The sequence below is a fragment of the Stylophora pistillata genome, chromosome 7 (assembly GCF_964205215.1).
Source record: "Stylophora pistillata chromosome 7, jaStyPist1.2, whole genome shotgun sequence".
NCBI lineage: Eukaryota > Metazoa > Cnidaria > Anthozoa > Scleractinia > Pocilloporidae > Stylophora > Stylophora pistillata.
This window is the reverse complement of record NC_142525.1, coordinates 20,107,316-20,124,815: the sequence shown is the minus strand read 5'-3', so window position 1 is coordinate 20,124,815 and position 17,500 is coordinate 20,107,316. Positions and strand designations below refer to the sequence as shown.

The 17,500-nt window shown below is 38.5% G+C and overlaps 2 protein-coding genes across 4 annotated transcripts in view; both read left to right on the top strand.

Moving 5' to 3' along the window:
- The window catches only part of LOC111337242 (scavenger receptor cysteine-rich domain superfamily protein-like), a 20,942-nt gene extending 7,098 nt beyond the window's left edge, over positions 1-13,844 (top strand). Inside the window, exons 3-11 of the mRNA XM_088727269.1 lie at positions 3,022-3,575; positions 4,746-4,784; positions 4,893-5,213; positions 7,558-7,869; positions 9,040-9,354; positions 9,908-10,222; positions 11,511-11,843; positions 12,865-13,188; positions 13,584-13,844. Of these exons, the coding sequence (XP_088583395.1) occupies positions 3,533-3,575; positions 4,746-4,784; positions 4,893-5,213; positions 7,558-7,869; positions 9,040-9,354; positions 9,908-10,222; positions 11,511-11,843; positions 12,865-13,188; positions 13,584-13,699 (2,118 nt within the window). The 5' untranslated portion in view covers positions 3,022-3,532 and the 3' untranslated portion in view covers positions 13,700-13,844. The remainder of the gene's footprint in view (positions 1-3,021; positions 3,576-4,745; positions 4,785-4,892; positions 5,214-7,557; positions 7,870-9,039; positions 9,355-9,907; positions 10,223-11,510; positions 11,844-12,864; positions 13,189-13,583) is intronic.
- Positions 13,845-15,383: 1,539 nt separating this feature from the next.
- Positions 15,384-17,500, top strand: part of LOC111337240 (ectonucleoside triphosphate diphosphohydrolase 1) — an 8,263-nt gene continuing 6,146 nt past the window's right edge. For 2 of the 3 annotated variants that reach the window (XM_088727285.1, XM_088727286.1), the window contains exon 1: positions 15,384-16,959. The gene's annotated coding sequence lies outside the window, so the exon portion shown is untranslated. Of the gene's footprint in view, positions 16,960-17,379 lie in introns of all 3 variants that reach the window. The other variant, XM_088727287.1, reaches the window with a different exon arrangement.

Sequence of the window (17,500 nt, the reverse complement as noted above, 5' to 3'; positions counted from 1 at the left end):
GGACTGGATTTATATTCTTTTTTTGATATTGAATTTTATGCACAAGAGAACCAATTTTTAATTTAAAAATATTCTCTAATCTTAAGATTTCTAATAGTGTAAAATATGGTGTGGAACTTTCTCTTTTGCTAGCAAAGAAGATGCTGCGGATACCGTTGTTTTGACTTATTTTGATTTTATTTAACCTGGTTTGGCATGCAGTTCCCCAGCACATCAATCCATATGTTAGATATGGATATATGAGAGTAAAGTACAGTTGTTTGAGTGTGCTCACAGGAAAATAATGTCTAAGCTTAAATAGAATTCCGACGTTTTTTGTTATTTTATTGTTTATGTGCTGGAGCTGAGCATCCCATTTTTAATGTTCATCGATAAAAACCCCCAAATATTTTATCTGAGATTTTTGTTCTATATTGCAAGCTGTTATTCTGATATTTGTTCTCTTTTTAAGTGAAGTAATAATCATATAATTAGTCTTCTTGAAATTAATTGATAGCATATTTGCTGCACAGTATTTTAAGACCTTTCTAAGTTCTTCATCAATAACTAATTGGAGCTGCTCAGGGTCTTTTGAAGAATAAAACATATTTGTATCATCTGCAAAAATCCTAAAAGTTAATTTCTGTGAAGACCTAGGCAAATCGTTAATATACAAAAGAAACAGCAACGGACCTAGTGTGGAGCCTTGGGGTACACCGCATGTAATAGTTTTCAGGCTAGATTCTGTATTACCATCTTTGACATATTGCTTACGATTAGTTATATAGCTCGAAACCATGTATGGGGGACTCCTCGGATCCCATATTTGTATAATTTTCCTAAGAGAATATGATGGTTAATTGTGTCAAAGGCCTTAGAAAAGTCTAAGAATATTCCACATGTAATTTGTTGACTGTCAATTGCTGACTTCAAGTTCTCTATAGTTTCGAGAGACCTATTCTGGCTCTCAAGGTGATGCTTTTAAAGCTTCTCATTATCTATTGCGCGAATAATTTGGCAAATCAACGAATTACTCGAACACGTGGGCTATTTTAAGCAGAACTCCACCCAAGGTCCAGCCTAACTTGAATCCATTCAGTAAATTACTAACAGTCACTTCCTTATCTCGACTGAGGCCAAACCCTTCCTTCTGTCAACAACTCATGTATAATTTGCTCCAAAGCAAGTATTTTTGGCATGAGTTTTTAATTTTCTCTCTGTAGTCTTTCTTACAGAATGAATTCGAGGAGAACGTTATTTTACTAGGGTTCACTGTGTTTTTGTGATAGTCAAAACAAACGGCGCCTGTATTTGTTAACACATGATAAAAAGCCGAAAACGCGGAAAATTTTCCTTTCAGCTTGGGTTGGTCATTTAAGGGGCACGATTCACAGAAAGACAACTCATAAATTAATATTCACGATTCGCACAAGTCAACTCATGCATCTTTTTCCTACAATTCTCAACTTAAACAATTCCTTAAAATATACATAATTTTACCTATATTGAAGGGATTCTTCGAAATCATAATTATGACAGGGTCTTAGTACGACACACTCAGAATCTAGATTTTTGGTTTCGTTCATGGCCTAGATAACTATGTTTAAAAACACTTTGTTTTTCCAGCCACTTCAAAAACAACAATGCTAAGGCTACTTTTGTCTGTTTCCAAAGCAGTTTGGTGGGATGCTCCTCCCACTTCTTAAATACCAAACGACTCATAATCTTTTGAAGCGAAAACGCTCAAAATAAAATTTACAGTAACACAACCTTAACTTCGACTTGATCAGTTTTGATTCTAGCATCTTTATCGCTCTAAGACGGGAAAGTAGATTAACCATACAATACTCGCAACTAGTTAATTTGCCTTACTTAGGAAAGTAGACTTTACAAGACGATTGAGCACCTATAGAAAATGTAGTAACGCTATGTAGCGCAAGATACTAAACACAACAACCGTGGCACAGTGCACTCTGGTTAAAAGCTGCAATGCATTCTGGTAAAAAGTGATGAATTCGAGAAGTCACATCCCCTATATTCTTTTCAAATCAAATCCCCTCTAATCTTTTCAATTATTTTGCTGCTCGCTCGCTACGCTCGCTGAGTAGCAATAATCTTAAGAACATGACTAAAGCTCGTTGATTTTTATCATAATTCATCATCCGCTTCACATGAAAGAAATAAAATGGCGGATAAACTTTTAAAGGACAGTTTTTTAATCAATCTAGTAGTCGGAAACTAGATTCTAAACAGGCGGTATCCAAGCTCACTTGTTTAGAGTGGTACTTGTAATATCATTATGAATCTTCCTTCAAGCATCATTTGGTTATAGGAAGACAAAGATGTGGTCTCGGTAGCTGTTTTATGCAACCAAGTAGAAACTTGTCATTGTCATACATTGTATGAATTTGGTTACAACTCAATCGGAAAATGCCGTCGGGATGTGTATTGTAAGCATTTTAAACTCGTGAAATGTATATTTTGTCTGATGTTCCGCCGCTCGACGATAAATTTCTGAAAAAGCAAGCGCCGATTGTCATTGTTTGATAGGTAATGTCACCTGCAGTTGTTATATTGGTCGGTTGAAACATCTTTACTTGTTAAATTGAGTCTTTTCAGCGGTTAAACACTATTTAGCAGCAGTAACCTGTTAAATAGTATGTACCTATGTATCTACCTATGTATGTATGTATGTATGTATGTATGTATGTATGTATGTATGTACGTATGTACGTATGTAAGCTGAACAAACAGAGGTAAACAGGAATAATACTCACTACCAATTCGTCTTGAGCTAGAAAGCTGATTTCCACAAACAAGGGCAAATAAGTAGTTTGTTGTTTCGGTTCTTTGACAGTGAACTGAACACTTCGAGCTACCTGTTGAATTCTTCAGGGTACACTTTAAGTGATATTTTCCTAGGTGTCACCACAGTGACATCTTAAACTCCCCAATTTCAACAAGCGCCTGACAAACTGCCAGCAACTCAGGCTGCTGAAAATATTGATAGGCTCAGGCGCAGGCGCCTTTTTTTCTTTCCAGGGTGCAGTAAAAATATCCCATGCCTCGTGATGAAGGACAGGTTGAGAAAGTAAAAGGAATGGGTTGCACCCCGTCCACATTTATGGGCGGCCAAATGGCGAAGGAGATGCAGTACATCATTCTGGATGATTAGCGTTGAATGTTACCCAGCCTGTATATTGAAGCTTTCTGCCACATGTAATGAAAGAAAATGTGATGCAAATATCGAAATCAGCCTTCCACTATCCAAATATCCCTCGTTTGACAAGATTGCCTCATGAAATTTTCCCTAACACCCATTTAAACGTACAAGCTTTCCATCTGTTTAATATACTTCTATTTACTTCCGTTGCCACTGGTATCGTCAAAGACCGAATGACCAATATGTGCTCCAACTGACAACATGTGGTCAACCAAGACAAGCACCTCTTGATGTCATCATCAAATTACTTCATTCCATAGAGATGTGTGTTCCACTAACCTAAAGAGTGCCCACCAGCCAAAGAGTTGCGACATAGAAGAAATATAATTGATGGCTTTTTCTGGAGTTCTGCTTTATATATTTTTTGTCGGAGGTAAGAAATAGCCACTGAAAATCTTTGTGTGAGTGAAATAACTTGACACAATAATGAACGTAGTGCGGTTAAATATCAATCCTCAATCCAGATTTCCTACTCGCTCAGTCGTTCCTTTCTTTTTCGTCTCACTTTTAATGTTATTATGATGGTGGCCATCAAACCTACTTTGTGTCTTTTTATTACATTTGATCAAAGCCTGATTGATTTCCCTTAAAGGTACTCAGTAGTCAACAACTGATTGTGACTTTATCTAACAAGTTATTCATCCCAAGTCTTAGGACTTTTTGGTAATTTAGCAATCAGATCAATACTTGAGATTTTAAAGGTATGTTCTGATATCATCAAATATAGCTTTGTTTTCCCAACAAACATAATAGAAGTCAAACGTTAGTTCTATCCTGGCAAATGAGCGTTCCCAGGCAGTTCATTTTCGATCGATATCGGCTCTGAAGGACGTCTGGTCACGTAAGGGCTAGTTTTACCCAAAATCGTTTCATGTCTAATGAAGATCTTTATCCTGGCCGATCGTAGCTAACTTTAGAGACATGTAAACTTTTCATTCATCTTCTGCCTCAGCGGATGTGCAGATATATATAAACATAACAACTTCTCCTCCAGTGTTCGGTCATGCCTGAAGCACCTTTTACTAATAATAATAATAACAATAATAAACAATTTAACGTGGAGAAACACTTAGCTAGAAGCTAGTTTACAGATTTTCCACCAAACAACTTAAACAAATAATTCAAATTGAAAATAACGTTGTTAAGAATCCCAACTGGCCGAAGGCAAACCAGTTGGCTATATTACAAGCAAGGCCGAGGATTTGAAACTCGGGGCTACCGTGAAACAAATCCAAATAGTGGCCAGGGCGGGACTTGAACCCAGGAGCGGCGGATTCCAAGTCCGACATGCTGACCACTCGACCATGCTGCCTTCCTTACTAAACAAGAAAACTGATATGTGGCTGCACAGTTCTAAACACAGCTATTTTTAAAACTGACCACTGGATAGCTTGGCATTCTGACGATTGTTATGCAGTTTGGGATTTGATTCTCCGATTAATAACGAATTTGTAGAAATAAGTTTTAACCCTGCAACCAAAATACCTCTATTTTTTTATTAAGCCCTTGCATTTTGATTAATTCATTTTTTGTAATTATTTAGGACTCTTTCCTCGGAAGGGGACTGCCTCAGGTATTAATGGTAAGTAGATTAATTTCATAGTTTTATTCCCGTCTTAAGTCGCTTAATTAATCAGCCTTTCACGATCTTTGTCAAATTTCAACTTTTCCTTTATATTATGCTCAACAGTGCGATTATTTGGTGATTACATTCGATCATCGTATGGCCTTGTTGAGGTGCAATTTAATGGGACCTGGGGTACGTGGTGTAGTGCTCCGTGGAACCTTAATAATGCTCATGTCACGTGCCGTCACCTGGGGTTTGATGGAGCTGCTGCCCTGGTACCCGAGTCTTACCAGTCATATGATGGAGGGAGAGTCAAGTGGAGAAATGATCTGCACTGTTTTGGGAACGAAACTTCCCTGACTGATTGTCCACAAACTGGATTTATCTCAGTCAGATATTGCAGCTTTCGTTACAAGGCCTCCAACGTCATGTGTAATTTACAAGGTAAATCAAAAGATCTGATTGTACACTTATTACGTGAGAATCAAACTATCTAAGAATATTAAACTTTTACAACTTTATTAGCGTGATTTCCGCAAGTCAGGGTCCAAACGTAATTATAACTCCCCTATAAAATCAGCAATTCTCCGAAAGAGTGAGGAATGCTCAGTTACCATAGAGAAAAATATTTGAAATATTTGATAACCGCTTTTTTCCATGAACTAGGGAGGGATATAGTGGTACACAAAGACAAAGAAGATTTGTTGTTAAGCATGAAGGGTTACATTTCTAAAGAAACTGAGCTGCTGCGTCGGTGGAGGAGTGCAACAACATATTTTGGTTTTGTCAAATGAATTCATAATATAAATTGGTTTCCGCAAAGAGTTTCTAAGCTGACATTTTGAGTGCTATGGCCCTTCGTCAGAGCGAATTGAGGGTTTATGGGTTGTGTGTGTTTTATATAGAGAAAACGGAGAGACGCTATTGGTAGGAACATGGTGGTGAGAAAAAAAAATACCTTGAATGAAAAGTTTTCGTCACGGTTGATACCGTGAGAATTAAGAGGGCCGATTTTTGCGGTCTTCAGAACTGCTTAGATGTAAGGAAAGACTACAGACTGCCACATGCTGCTTAGAATGATTTGGGAACTGTCTAGCAATTGGTTTAGATGCGTCCTTCTCATTCTTTTCTTCTTCACGAAGTTGTTTTTGGAATCGCTCGCCCGGTCGTATTCATTTCTCGCCCATGGATGTCTTTTTGCAAGAAGTACAAGTTATGCAATAGATGACATTAACGTATTTGCACGTGAAATGATCTGTAACTTAAATTAATGGATCGCTTAGTATTAAACAGTTTGTTTCATCTCTCCCTAAAAATCTCCATAAACATAACTTTATTGAAGATAGGCTTCACCTTTTCATATACGCTTAGGGTTAATTGACGTGTGGTAATTAGTAGTATTGTAGCTATGATTATGCAATAGATGCTTATGATGCACGATCCTCGCAGTAGAGAGCGCTATTTATGCAATAGCGAAAATCAGACCTGAAAAAAATCAGGCCTGTACGGGATTCGAACCACTGACCTCTGCGATACTGGTGCAGCGCTCTACCAATTGAGCTAACAAGCCAACTGGGAGCAGGCCGTTAAGTTGATTTGTAATAAACTCGCGATGATAAATCAGATATGGTAAGCACTCTATCAGATATACTGGACCTAAGTTATGGAATATTGTACCTAAGAACATTAGAGATCTGCCAACATTATCATCTTTCAAGATAAATATCCGTAAGATTGATCTAAATACTTTACTGACCGATAATTACTGTACCAACTGTATTTTATGCAGTACTTAATGTAAAAAAAGTTTTTTAATGTACATTTTATCTTGTACATATTGTAAATATTTTAGCATGTTAACCAATCTTAGTATTTTTAGCTCAATCAGCATTTTAACTTTAATTAATATATGAATTTAGTCATTTTTAATTTATTTTGTAGTGTCCCCATTTAGTGGTTATGTACTGCTATTTTAGTCTGACACTTAAATAAAGGTATTCATTCATTCATTCATTCATACGATAAATATGTGAAGTTCATATATTTTGAACTGATTTTTTTCAGGTCTGATTTTCGCTATTGCATAAATAGCGCTCTCTACTGCGAGAATCGTGCACCATACGTATCTATAACCGCAGTTCAAAATATATGAACTTCATATATATTTATCGTATCTGATTATGCAATAGTTAGCATTTCTGTTTGTATCGCATCGTAGATTGTAATAGCGTTGAATAAAAAAATACTGATAAAAAAAGTCATTCCTCCGAAAAAAAAAAGGAAAGAAACATCGGCAAACAAAGGAATTTCGTGGTATCCTCACCTCTCAAATTTGGTTTGTCACAATAACATGGAGCATTAGACCTCAACCTGATGTTTCAAGAGATAGATAAACAGTTTTGTTTTTGGAATTTATTTCAAGAGTTACTGTGTGTTTTTCACCAATATTTATCGGACATTTTCAAGGTACCCACGTAAGGAAAGGATGTTTTCCAGGGTCTGAATCTAATCTAAACTATATAACTAGACGCTCGATATAAGGTTCCGGACCGCTAAAAAACAAAAGGTCAAATTGCTCAGTCGCAATCCAGCTGAACCAAATGGGTTTTCAACAAGGAAATTTATAACAAAACCGTCAGGTAAATGAGAAAAAAATACGTTTTTAGGCGAAGGTCTCAGAAAAGATGCTTCTTTGCTCTTTCAACAAACAATATTGATAATTGACAGATTTTAGACTTGGCGCGGGATGTGCGCCGGATTATTCATCAATTTCCTTTTTCTTTTACAGTCCGCCTAGCAGGAGGGGTATCTAACAAGCAAGGTTTTGTGCAAGTTTATTACAACAACAATTGGAACTGGGTTTGTGGTGAGCAATGGAACAAACAAGACGCTAATGTGACCTGTAATTGGCTGGGATATTCAGGCCCTTCTGAAGCTTACACAGACACAGCACGTGACGGTGCCAATGGCACCACCTGGATAAGCAATGTAAATTGCACTGGAGATGAACTTTCTCTTTTTTCCTGCGTTCATGGAGGATGGTTTAATAGGAGCTGTGTAAGCAATCAAATAGCGGGGGTGCGATGCACCGGACCTGAGGGTAACACTAATTTGTTCTTGTAAAGTTTGATATTATTACTGCCTCTACTTCTCAGATTCCTTACTACTACTGTGCGTCACTACTACATTCACTACTACTGTGCGTCTATTCCATTTACCACTGCTACTACCTCTTCTTCTACTACCATCACTACTTTTTCTACTAAGTACCCATTTAATTCCCCCGGGTGAAGAGAGGCACTGTAAGAGTAAAGTGTCTTGCCTAAGAACACAACACAATGTCCCCGGCCGGGGCTCGAACCCAGACTACTCGATCTGGAGTCGAGCACACTAACCATGAGGCCGCCGCGCCTCCTACATTTTATCTACCACCACACTACATTTACTGCTTTTACGTCGCTGCTACTAATCCAGAACAATCCCATTGTGAGCCCAACTCAGCAGGAAACTTACCTGTTTCACTGTTATAAGTTTTAGTGACCTTTACAAAATTTCAGCTTAAGTTTTATCCTTTTCGAAAATTCCGAGTAACTGCTGCTTCCTTAACGTTTATTTATTGCATTATTGCACCCTTTGTGTCTCTCGCCTGATGGGGCTGGCCCGGTTTCCCATACAAGCGCATGGCATTTTTTAAAGTGCACCTGACCCCTAAGTTTTTTTTTCGTTTAAAAAAGTCTTCATGTTTTGGTGAGTATCTCTTCGAAAAAATTTTTGGATTTGGTCAAATCCTTGAATATTTGTGCCCCGTTGAGGCACGGAAAATCACATTAAAACCACCGCCATTTTGACTCACGACCGCGTTTCAAGGATCAAGTGTCTGGCGACTAGTGTGACGTCACTTCGAGAACCCAACAATCTGTATTTCGCGCCATTTTGCACAGTTCACTGGTTATGTTTGGAAGGTTAGATCGATATTGGTCGCAAATATGCCGCAGAATGAATCTAGTGCTAGAAAGGCTTTCGAAGGTCGACGACTGGCTGAGAATTCCTTGAGCGTCTTCTCGAAGTGACGTCACAAGTCTACTCTGCCCAGATCCCCATTTACGCGGTCGTGGTCCATTCGGATCTCGACTTCAACAGGGCATAAAAGAATGAGGGTCTAACCAAATCCAACAATTTTTTCGAAGAAATACTCACCAAACCAGGAAGATTTTTTTTAAGTGAAAAAAAATTTAGGGGTCAGGTGCACTTTAAAACTCTCTCTTTGTAGTTCGCTTAATAGGTGGTGAACATACATCATATCAGGGCCAAGTAGAGGTTTTGTTTAATGGCGTCTGGGCAGGAATATGTTATGACTACGATTGGGATTTTCCGGAGGCCAATGTAGTTTGTCGTCAGCTGGGATATCATGGTGCTGCACAACCTACCTACCATGAACGGTTTCAAACAGGAAAAGATGATGTTAAAGTAACCAATGTTCATTGTCTTGGAAACGAGACTTCTATATTAAAATGCACACACAACTTGTTTGGTGTGGGCCGCAATTGCTGGATAGGAGAAGTTGGTGTAGCGTGTTCTCCATCAGGTGAGAAGAACCGACATGTCCACGAGTTATTTGTTAATGTTCCTGAGAAAATGTTCCTTTTCCACGACAGCAACAGGCTATTCCTAGTTTTAGTTCAACAACTTTTGTTTCCTTTTTTGTTTATTTTTTTTGTTTTATCATTTCGCCATTGCTTTTGAACGGCCGTATTCTGGTTTTGAACTTCTAATCAGGCAAGTCGTTTGCTCTGCAAAAATAAAAGAAAGAAATCAACATCAGCTATTAGCAAACTCCACTGCTGGACCTAATATCACCCCTGCTTTATCGCTGATTTAATTTTTAGTTCTTTCATCTACCTATCTAGATCGAAAACTGCTTTTACTGAAAATTGTTCCCATCAGACGATAAGAACAACACCTGGGAGAACGTGGTTAATCAGCCAATATAAGCTACTAGGAAGTCCTTTGTTTATTGCAATTTCCGCCGGAAATCTGTCATTTTGTTTAGGTTGTCCGAGTGATAAGTTTTACTTGGTTAACACACATTACCATGTTGCAAGCAAATAACCTTAAATTGTGGTAAATATTCCCTTCAGTTCGTTTAGTTCGAGGACCGTCAGCCAGAGAAGGCCTTGTTCAAGTTTATCGTAACAACACATGGGGCTGGATCTGCGCTAAGAACTGGAAACCTGAGAAAGAAGCTAATGTGATTTGTAAAGAGTTGGGTTACATAGGCGCATCCTCGGTATACACAGTTTCTCCAAATGTGCAAGGGAATGGCTCGTTGTGGATAAACAATTTTCAGTGTGCTGGGAATGAGAGCTCGCTTTCCATGTGTGTCCACAACGGATATTCAAATAACAGCTGTTCCACCGACGGAAACGTTGGCGTTGTTTGTGCTGGTCCAGAAGGTATACACACAGAATTAAAGTATTTAAAGCGGGTCTTTAACCCTTTTCTATCAATCTAGGCATACATTGGGCAAACAAGACCCATAACTGTTGTTATTTATTTCTTGTTGAAATTAAGAGACAACATTATGTAAGTGTGTACATTGCAAGGCTGTTTGATGTGACACTTATTGCAGCCTAAAACACCCACAATGATTCCCGATTTCCATTGCAGTGAATCGTTCATATAACAACAAAACACAAAAATCCAGCATTCTGCTCCAAGAGCAACACTGAAATAGTGTCGATCTTTCAAGATCAAAACTTGCTCAAGAAATCAAAAGTTTGTATTCAAAACACACCTCAGGGCCAGATCTTGCTGTTTGGCTGGAAGATGCCTTCTCACTTTATCCGCTAGCCCTTGTTCCTCCTTTCGACGAAAGCTAGTGTCGCAAACACAACCTTTGCCTCGTTTATGACCGAAAAGAATTCTGGGAAATTCCACCACAACTCGAGAAGGCAACACCTCACATTTCCATTTTAACAAATTATTAGAATTGTGTCGGGCCACCCAGTCCTACCAGCAAAATATAACATCGATCGAGACTTTTGCCACTCAAAACTGGCCCAAAAAGCCTTGGTAGGTCCTGGTAGCCATCCACAGATGGGCCAGAGACACGACTTCACTTGTGAACTCGGAAAGCATTTTGGCGGTCCAGTCTACATGAAACCATCTCTCACCTCTGTTTTCTTTCAGAGGCTTGCCTCTACCCACATTCCAGCTTAATGATGCTGTCCTGAGGGCTTCTGTAGAAGGAAAATGGCTCGAAAAATACTTACAAACGCGAAAAACGAATCGATTTGAATGCATCCAAACACGAGTGGGGGATCTAGGTCACGTGACCTCAAAGTCTGAGTCAAAACTGCAAATATTGTAAGGGATACTTCATATAAGGTCAAACAAAGTGAGCTTAAGTTTTGTATGGCCAAATGATAAGGTTTTTTGCCGGATGATAAAGAGTTAATCGATGATTGATAAATCATAGATTATGCAGGTTTAGTGCAAGTGGGATATAAATGCTGATTGTTGATTCTATAATAACACAAAAAAGAGAAAAACGTGTTACTTAACTCCGAACTTTGCCTTGATATCTGTTAATGAATAGACAAATTTTAAGACTCTTCAATACGAATCAATCAGCCTTTCAATCATGAAGCATTGACAATAATTTCGCTTGTATTTATGAGAGATAACTCAAGGTCATCAAGGAAGTTATAACTTGGAGTAAATCTTACTTCTTCTCAACAGTAAGGATCCGTGCAAGAGACTCGCATACCTTACATCCCCGTGTGGAAATTCTGTTTGGAGGTTTCTGGGGGCCGATTTGTGGTGATCATTGGGACAAGCAGGGTGCAGATGTAGTTTGCCGTCAGCTAGGTCATGATAATGCGTTAGCAGCTATTGCTTCTTATGGTTTTTCGGGAATCGCAAAGGCGTGTCTGAGATATTTGCAATGTACCGGAAAGGAGACTTCAATTTTGAGCTGCTCGCACCAGGGATGGACATTGGCCTTCGATTTCACAGATGGTGAAGGAGAGCTTCCTATACTGCCACTTGGAAATGTCATCTGTACCCCTACAGGTATGCTCGCTTGATTAGTGAAATAAATTCGGTCGCTAACTTTAGTTTCGTGTAATGCAGGTCGTGTACTTTTTGTAGGTTCATCAGTTCGAAAAGCATTCTTTAAGTAATTATTGGAGAGGTTGAGCATCATGTCATGAATTATCAATGCCGAGGTCTAAGTTATCTGCTAAAGCCAAAGCTGAGGAAGATAGTAGAAACACGAGGTTTGATAATTCATAATACAGTGATGCAAAAAACCCAACTTAATAATTGTTCTATTATACATTTTTGAAACAATCTGCAAAAAAAGACACTTTCCTCTGAGTTTGCAATGGTTTGAAAACACTTAAAAGGAGCTTTGAAACTTGGCAGACTTTGAACTCGACATGGGAACCCATTGTCGGGTTATCATGTTAACATCACGCCCTGTTTTGTATCATTATGCATTACAATTACTATAAAAACTCTAATTGGTCGAGAGCACACAATCAATATAACTCAGATAACTTAGACCTCGGCATTAATAGTTCATGGCATTATACTCAACCGCATCTAATAATTGCTTATTGACTGCAGTACGTTATCGATCAAGCAGCATTTTCATTGGGAGTTTTATGTATGACAATGTTAGCTATATATCCCTGATTATCGTTTATTTGATGATAATGTCCTGTAGCCAATAAGATGGAGGAGCAGTTTGCAAAACAAATCCCCATAACTTATTCGGAAGAATGTCTGGAAAACGTGTTAAATTTCCTTTGCCATGTAGGCCTTTTAGGAATAAGGTATATGATTTGTGGTCTTTATTACTGACAAGAGCTGAAAACCATACAAAAGTTGACTCCACCCTGAAGCGTTTTGTTATTGTGTAATGACCGTCAGTCGGTTTAAACTCTTAAGGAAAAAGTCGGCAAGTACTAAGTACTCAGTGTAGCCAGATACTGCGCAATTGTTGAAAAACATTTCTTCGATATTTTCCTATGAAGGAAACTAGTTCTACCAGTACAAATCAATTAAGTGTAAAATCAACACATTTCAGTGCGAATAGTTGGAACAGCAGCAACGCCAAGTGAAGGTTTAGTACAAGTTTATTACAATGACATGTGGAGGTGGGTCTGTGATGAGAAATGGGATGCAACAGATGCTGATGTCGCTTGTCAGCAGTTAGGTTACCAAAGCTCATCCACAACCCTCAGCTTTCCAACTTCTAACCGAGCTCAGGAGCATTGGACAGCGTGGTTGAATATTGTGCAATGTTTTGGTAATGAAAGCTCTATTTTATCATGTGAGCATGATGGTTTCCTACAGAAACGCACTTGTGCAACCAAACGAATGGCTGGTATGATATGTAGCGGGAGTCAAGGTAAAATATTGATTGTTGGTGTCTATGATAATTGGTTTAGTCAGATATTTCTGTTGGGACCAAGCACTATTGTTATTGCAACAATTCTACCTCTGCCTACCGCCTCACTTGTCGATCGTCTTAAAAGCTTGACTTGAGTGAAAGGAAACCTCTTTAGCTTGTTTTTTATTTATTTCAAGTCCTACATTTCCTCAAATGCACTAAGTTATCCATTTATCTATACACAAAAGACAAAAGGTTTGTCGCATTTTGACTGCATGCATATGTGTGAAGATGGTACCATGCATTGGACAAAACGATCCAAATGCAATATTTGACTCTCTTGCAATGACAAGGCGATAACAGTAAAATGATGTAGATGAGAAATATTTCACATCCTCTTTCTAAATAGTTAGGTTGGTTGATACGTGTCAAGGATCTTTACATTCACGAGGTTTCGTGGAAGTTTTTTTCGGAGGAGTTTGGGGAGCAGTGTGTCCTGATTCTTGGGATCTCAGCAACGCTAAGGTAGTATGTCAACAACTAGGCTTCGAGGGAGCACAGAACACATCTGATCCTTCCGCATGTGAAGGGGATACGCCTGTCACCTGGATGAGTAATGTACAGTGCAAAGGCAATGAGACTTCACTGTCACAATGTAAACACCAGGGATGGAATGCCACTGGATTTTGCCCGTACTATGTTTCTGCAAGTGTTATTTGCATCCCTCCAGGTATGTACGCTGTATGTCAAAAATGACACCACCAGGCTAGGGTTCATGGAGGTCAGACCAGAAGTGTGGGATAAGAACTGAAATATATTGTTATTGACTTGGGGTTACCACATTAACTTCTTGCGAATGGTGAAATATGAATATCCTATAATTAACAAACCCTACCTAAGAACGTAATTGATTTAAAAATTCTGTATCCATTTTTTTCCTTCGCTCTTAGCAGCATTATGATTGAGCCATTCGTTTAATTTCATTTCCATTTATATTTGTTTAGGCGCTTTAGAACCGCCAGAATTTATCTCAAGCGACTTTGGAAATATTGACATGGCATGGAATTCCTCAAGGTCCTCAAAATTCAATGTGCAGGTATGGAGCAACGACACCATGACATGGGCCCCTGCACGGTGTAAGGAAAGTTTAATCGCTGATTCCTGCGTGAGAGAGAGTCTGAAAGCCACTGTGGTGAACTTGAAACCATCCACTACATACTACTTCAGAATTTTTGTGAGTAGAATGTCCATCAGTACCCCATCAGGACCAATGAGAACAAAGAATCTTGGTAAGTTGAAATGTTTTTTTTATCAGACAAGAACGAACAACACCTTAATTAGCAACCACCGGAATCTAATTTTCGATTGCTTTTAAAAAAAATGAGTATGGATATTTGTCAATAAAAGAAGGATGAAGTCATTCGAAGCAATAATCATTTGCTTGAATGGGTATTCGCTGTTGGCGCAGTTTTTTAGTCAACAGCAAAAGGTTGGCTAAACTAAACCATCTAGTAAGTGAGTACAAAATTGATAGTGTGTTTATCACTGAGAAGTAACTAGTCATTCTACCTTGAGGCTACGGTGAATTCAATTTAGCTCAATTTGGATAAAAGTAAAGGGATGATCTTTTTTCTGAATTAAATCTTTTGCTTTGGGTGATCATGTATAGCAATTCTACTTTATGATCAAATGTAACAACCGAACCATTAGTACACTGAATAAGCAAGTGATCGATTAAATGGGTACGTTGTTGCGGTTGGATGGATTTGAATTGCTTTAAATGATACTAAAGCTGTATTTCGGGAGCAAAAGACATCTAATTGAATGTTACTGTCATCTTAATGTCTTTAGATCCGCCTCAAAAGCCTACCTTCAAAAGAGCAACCGCAAATAGCATCACTATTGAATGGAAGTCAACCTCTTTACTCTTTAATGTGACGTACGCGATTCAGATTAAACATGATGATTACTCGTGGGTCTGGGCCAAATGTGACACAGACAGCCTGGTATCAAACCTCTGTACAGTGCGTGGTACTACGGCACGAGTGACTGATCTGCAACATAACACTAAGTATTACTTCAGGGTGTGCATCATCTCTAAAGGCGTCAAGAGTGACTTCAGCCGACCATCAGAGGCATTGAGAACAGCAGGTGATGTTGGGTATACTGATTCTGCCAGTTGTTGTATCTTAAGCTTCTTGCTTTTACATTAAGTTTTTTATAGATCTTATATTTTTCGATGGATTTCTTTCGCCAGCGTTAGATTATTTCATTACATGAACTAGATAAACTTAGTCTTTCTTGCAACAATATCCAAAAGTGGACTGATTTGGGTGCCAAATATTGTTAGTACCAAACTTTCTTCCAGATGATTGGTTCATATTGAGGAGACCCGATCCTTAACGTTCTTTAGCACTACCTAGTCTAGATCTGTTGCAACCCTATGAAAAAGTTTGTACAAGTTCTGTGTCTAGTTAGCAAGGTGTGACGTTCTGAGAAGAACATTTTGATAAATTCGAAGGTGCTGTTTAATGAAACTCCTGCGCTACATTTAAAACGTGTCGCTTCTGTCGTACAGTCAAATATCAAACTGAACCGTTTCCGTGAACGAATATTTAAACGATTTTTAATCAAGGAACAGGTATAAGTGAGAGGCACAAGGATGTTTTTTTTAATAATTTGGATATATCAACAAAGTTGAAATGGTAAATTGGCCACCGTAAGGATGTTTTTTTGAGCTATTTTGGCCAGTTATGACGGAACTGAAATACAGAAACCAAAGTTTTCGAGGTTCGGTCGAACGTATGTAACCACCATTTTTGTTGAACATGGGAGGTAACAGATTCTTCGGTTGCCAAGGTGTACATCTCTCCGAGTTATCCTCTCCATATCGTCAGTAATTACATAATATATCGCAGAATAATAGAGCATTCACAGTGAACATTACAACACGTGAATGCCCTTTTCAGTTTATCTTTCTAATTGTATGATGCACAGCTAAGTGACTACGATTAGAAATATAAGGCCTGACTTATGAATAGTGGAAGTATGACTTTTCGTTGTCCACTAATTCAGATCTAATACTCTATATAAACAGCTGTTTTATTTCACACTGATATGTTGTGAAAAAGAACAGATTGGAGAGAAAGGTACATCCATGATATACTCAAAGCACTTATTTCTTTTTTTTTTTAAGAATCACACCTTTTGATAAGAAAGAAAGCAGCTTCGAGTCCGGTCATGTTTGCGCTAAATTTGGTAACAATAAAATCGTTAAAGATAGAGGAAATTCTTCCATCCCGTTCACCAGTGCGCCCTATGCCAAACCTCGCCTTTTTTTCTGAGGTCTCGTGCCTTATAGCAAATTTATTGCTTGGTAAAAAGGAAACAAATCTTTATTAGAAAGGACAATGATAGCAAATGGCTAAGTACAAAGGGGAACGTACGATCGCCTTGGCCACCAGGGAACAGAAAGTCGGACCTGTAGACTTGTTCCATCTAGATTTAAGTTTTTGAGGGCGCCCTATAGCTCCAGCTGTGTTCCAATTTTAATCGTAACTCTCTATGGAGCTTCCTCAATCCTGTAGATAGCGAGGTGGACACTTTTTTCCGCATGTTTCAAGGTTATTTCTGCTAGGTGCTTCTGTTTTGTTTTGCAGACTGATATACACTGGTGGCCGCTGAAGAAAGTTTCAAGCTTTATCGTTGCATCCATTCAGCTGATATGCCATTTGAAGTGCAGTTCGCACGTCTCTTACATAACCACTGGAATGGAACAGTTAGCTTGTAGTAAGTTGTTTCCTGCATGCTGAATCTCTCGACGCATTTTTCCATTTCCTAGACTAAAGACTGTAGTAGCTTTGAAGGTGAACCTAAAATGGAAAACCGTTTGTTAGATTACCTCAATGATCGAGCACGGGTGACGACAATTATATACCATACTTCTCAACAAATCAACGCACACTCTATTTCTACGCAAAAAAAAAAAAACTTAACTCGCCATCTCTTCTGGCAAATTATATGTTACAGGTTTTTTCGCAGCAACGTATTAGAATTGTTGTATTTTCTTATTCTCACAACCCTTCCATTATGGGCACATAATTCATCGGGTATGTTGAGGGGAAGCATTACAAAATGTGACAGATCCTCTCTTTATCTTTAGTGAACCTGCCTTTCACTTTTCCTTGTGGGCTCTTTGATTTCTCTTAGGTTTTGCAAGAACAGCCTGATCCTGTTTAAATTACCTTCTGGCTCCCATCCTCAGGAAAATGAGCGCATCTTAGGGTCAGCCAAATACTTGGAAAATCCTTTTTTACAGCCGAGTTGATTC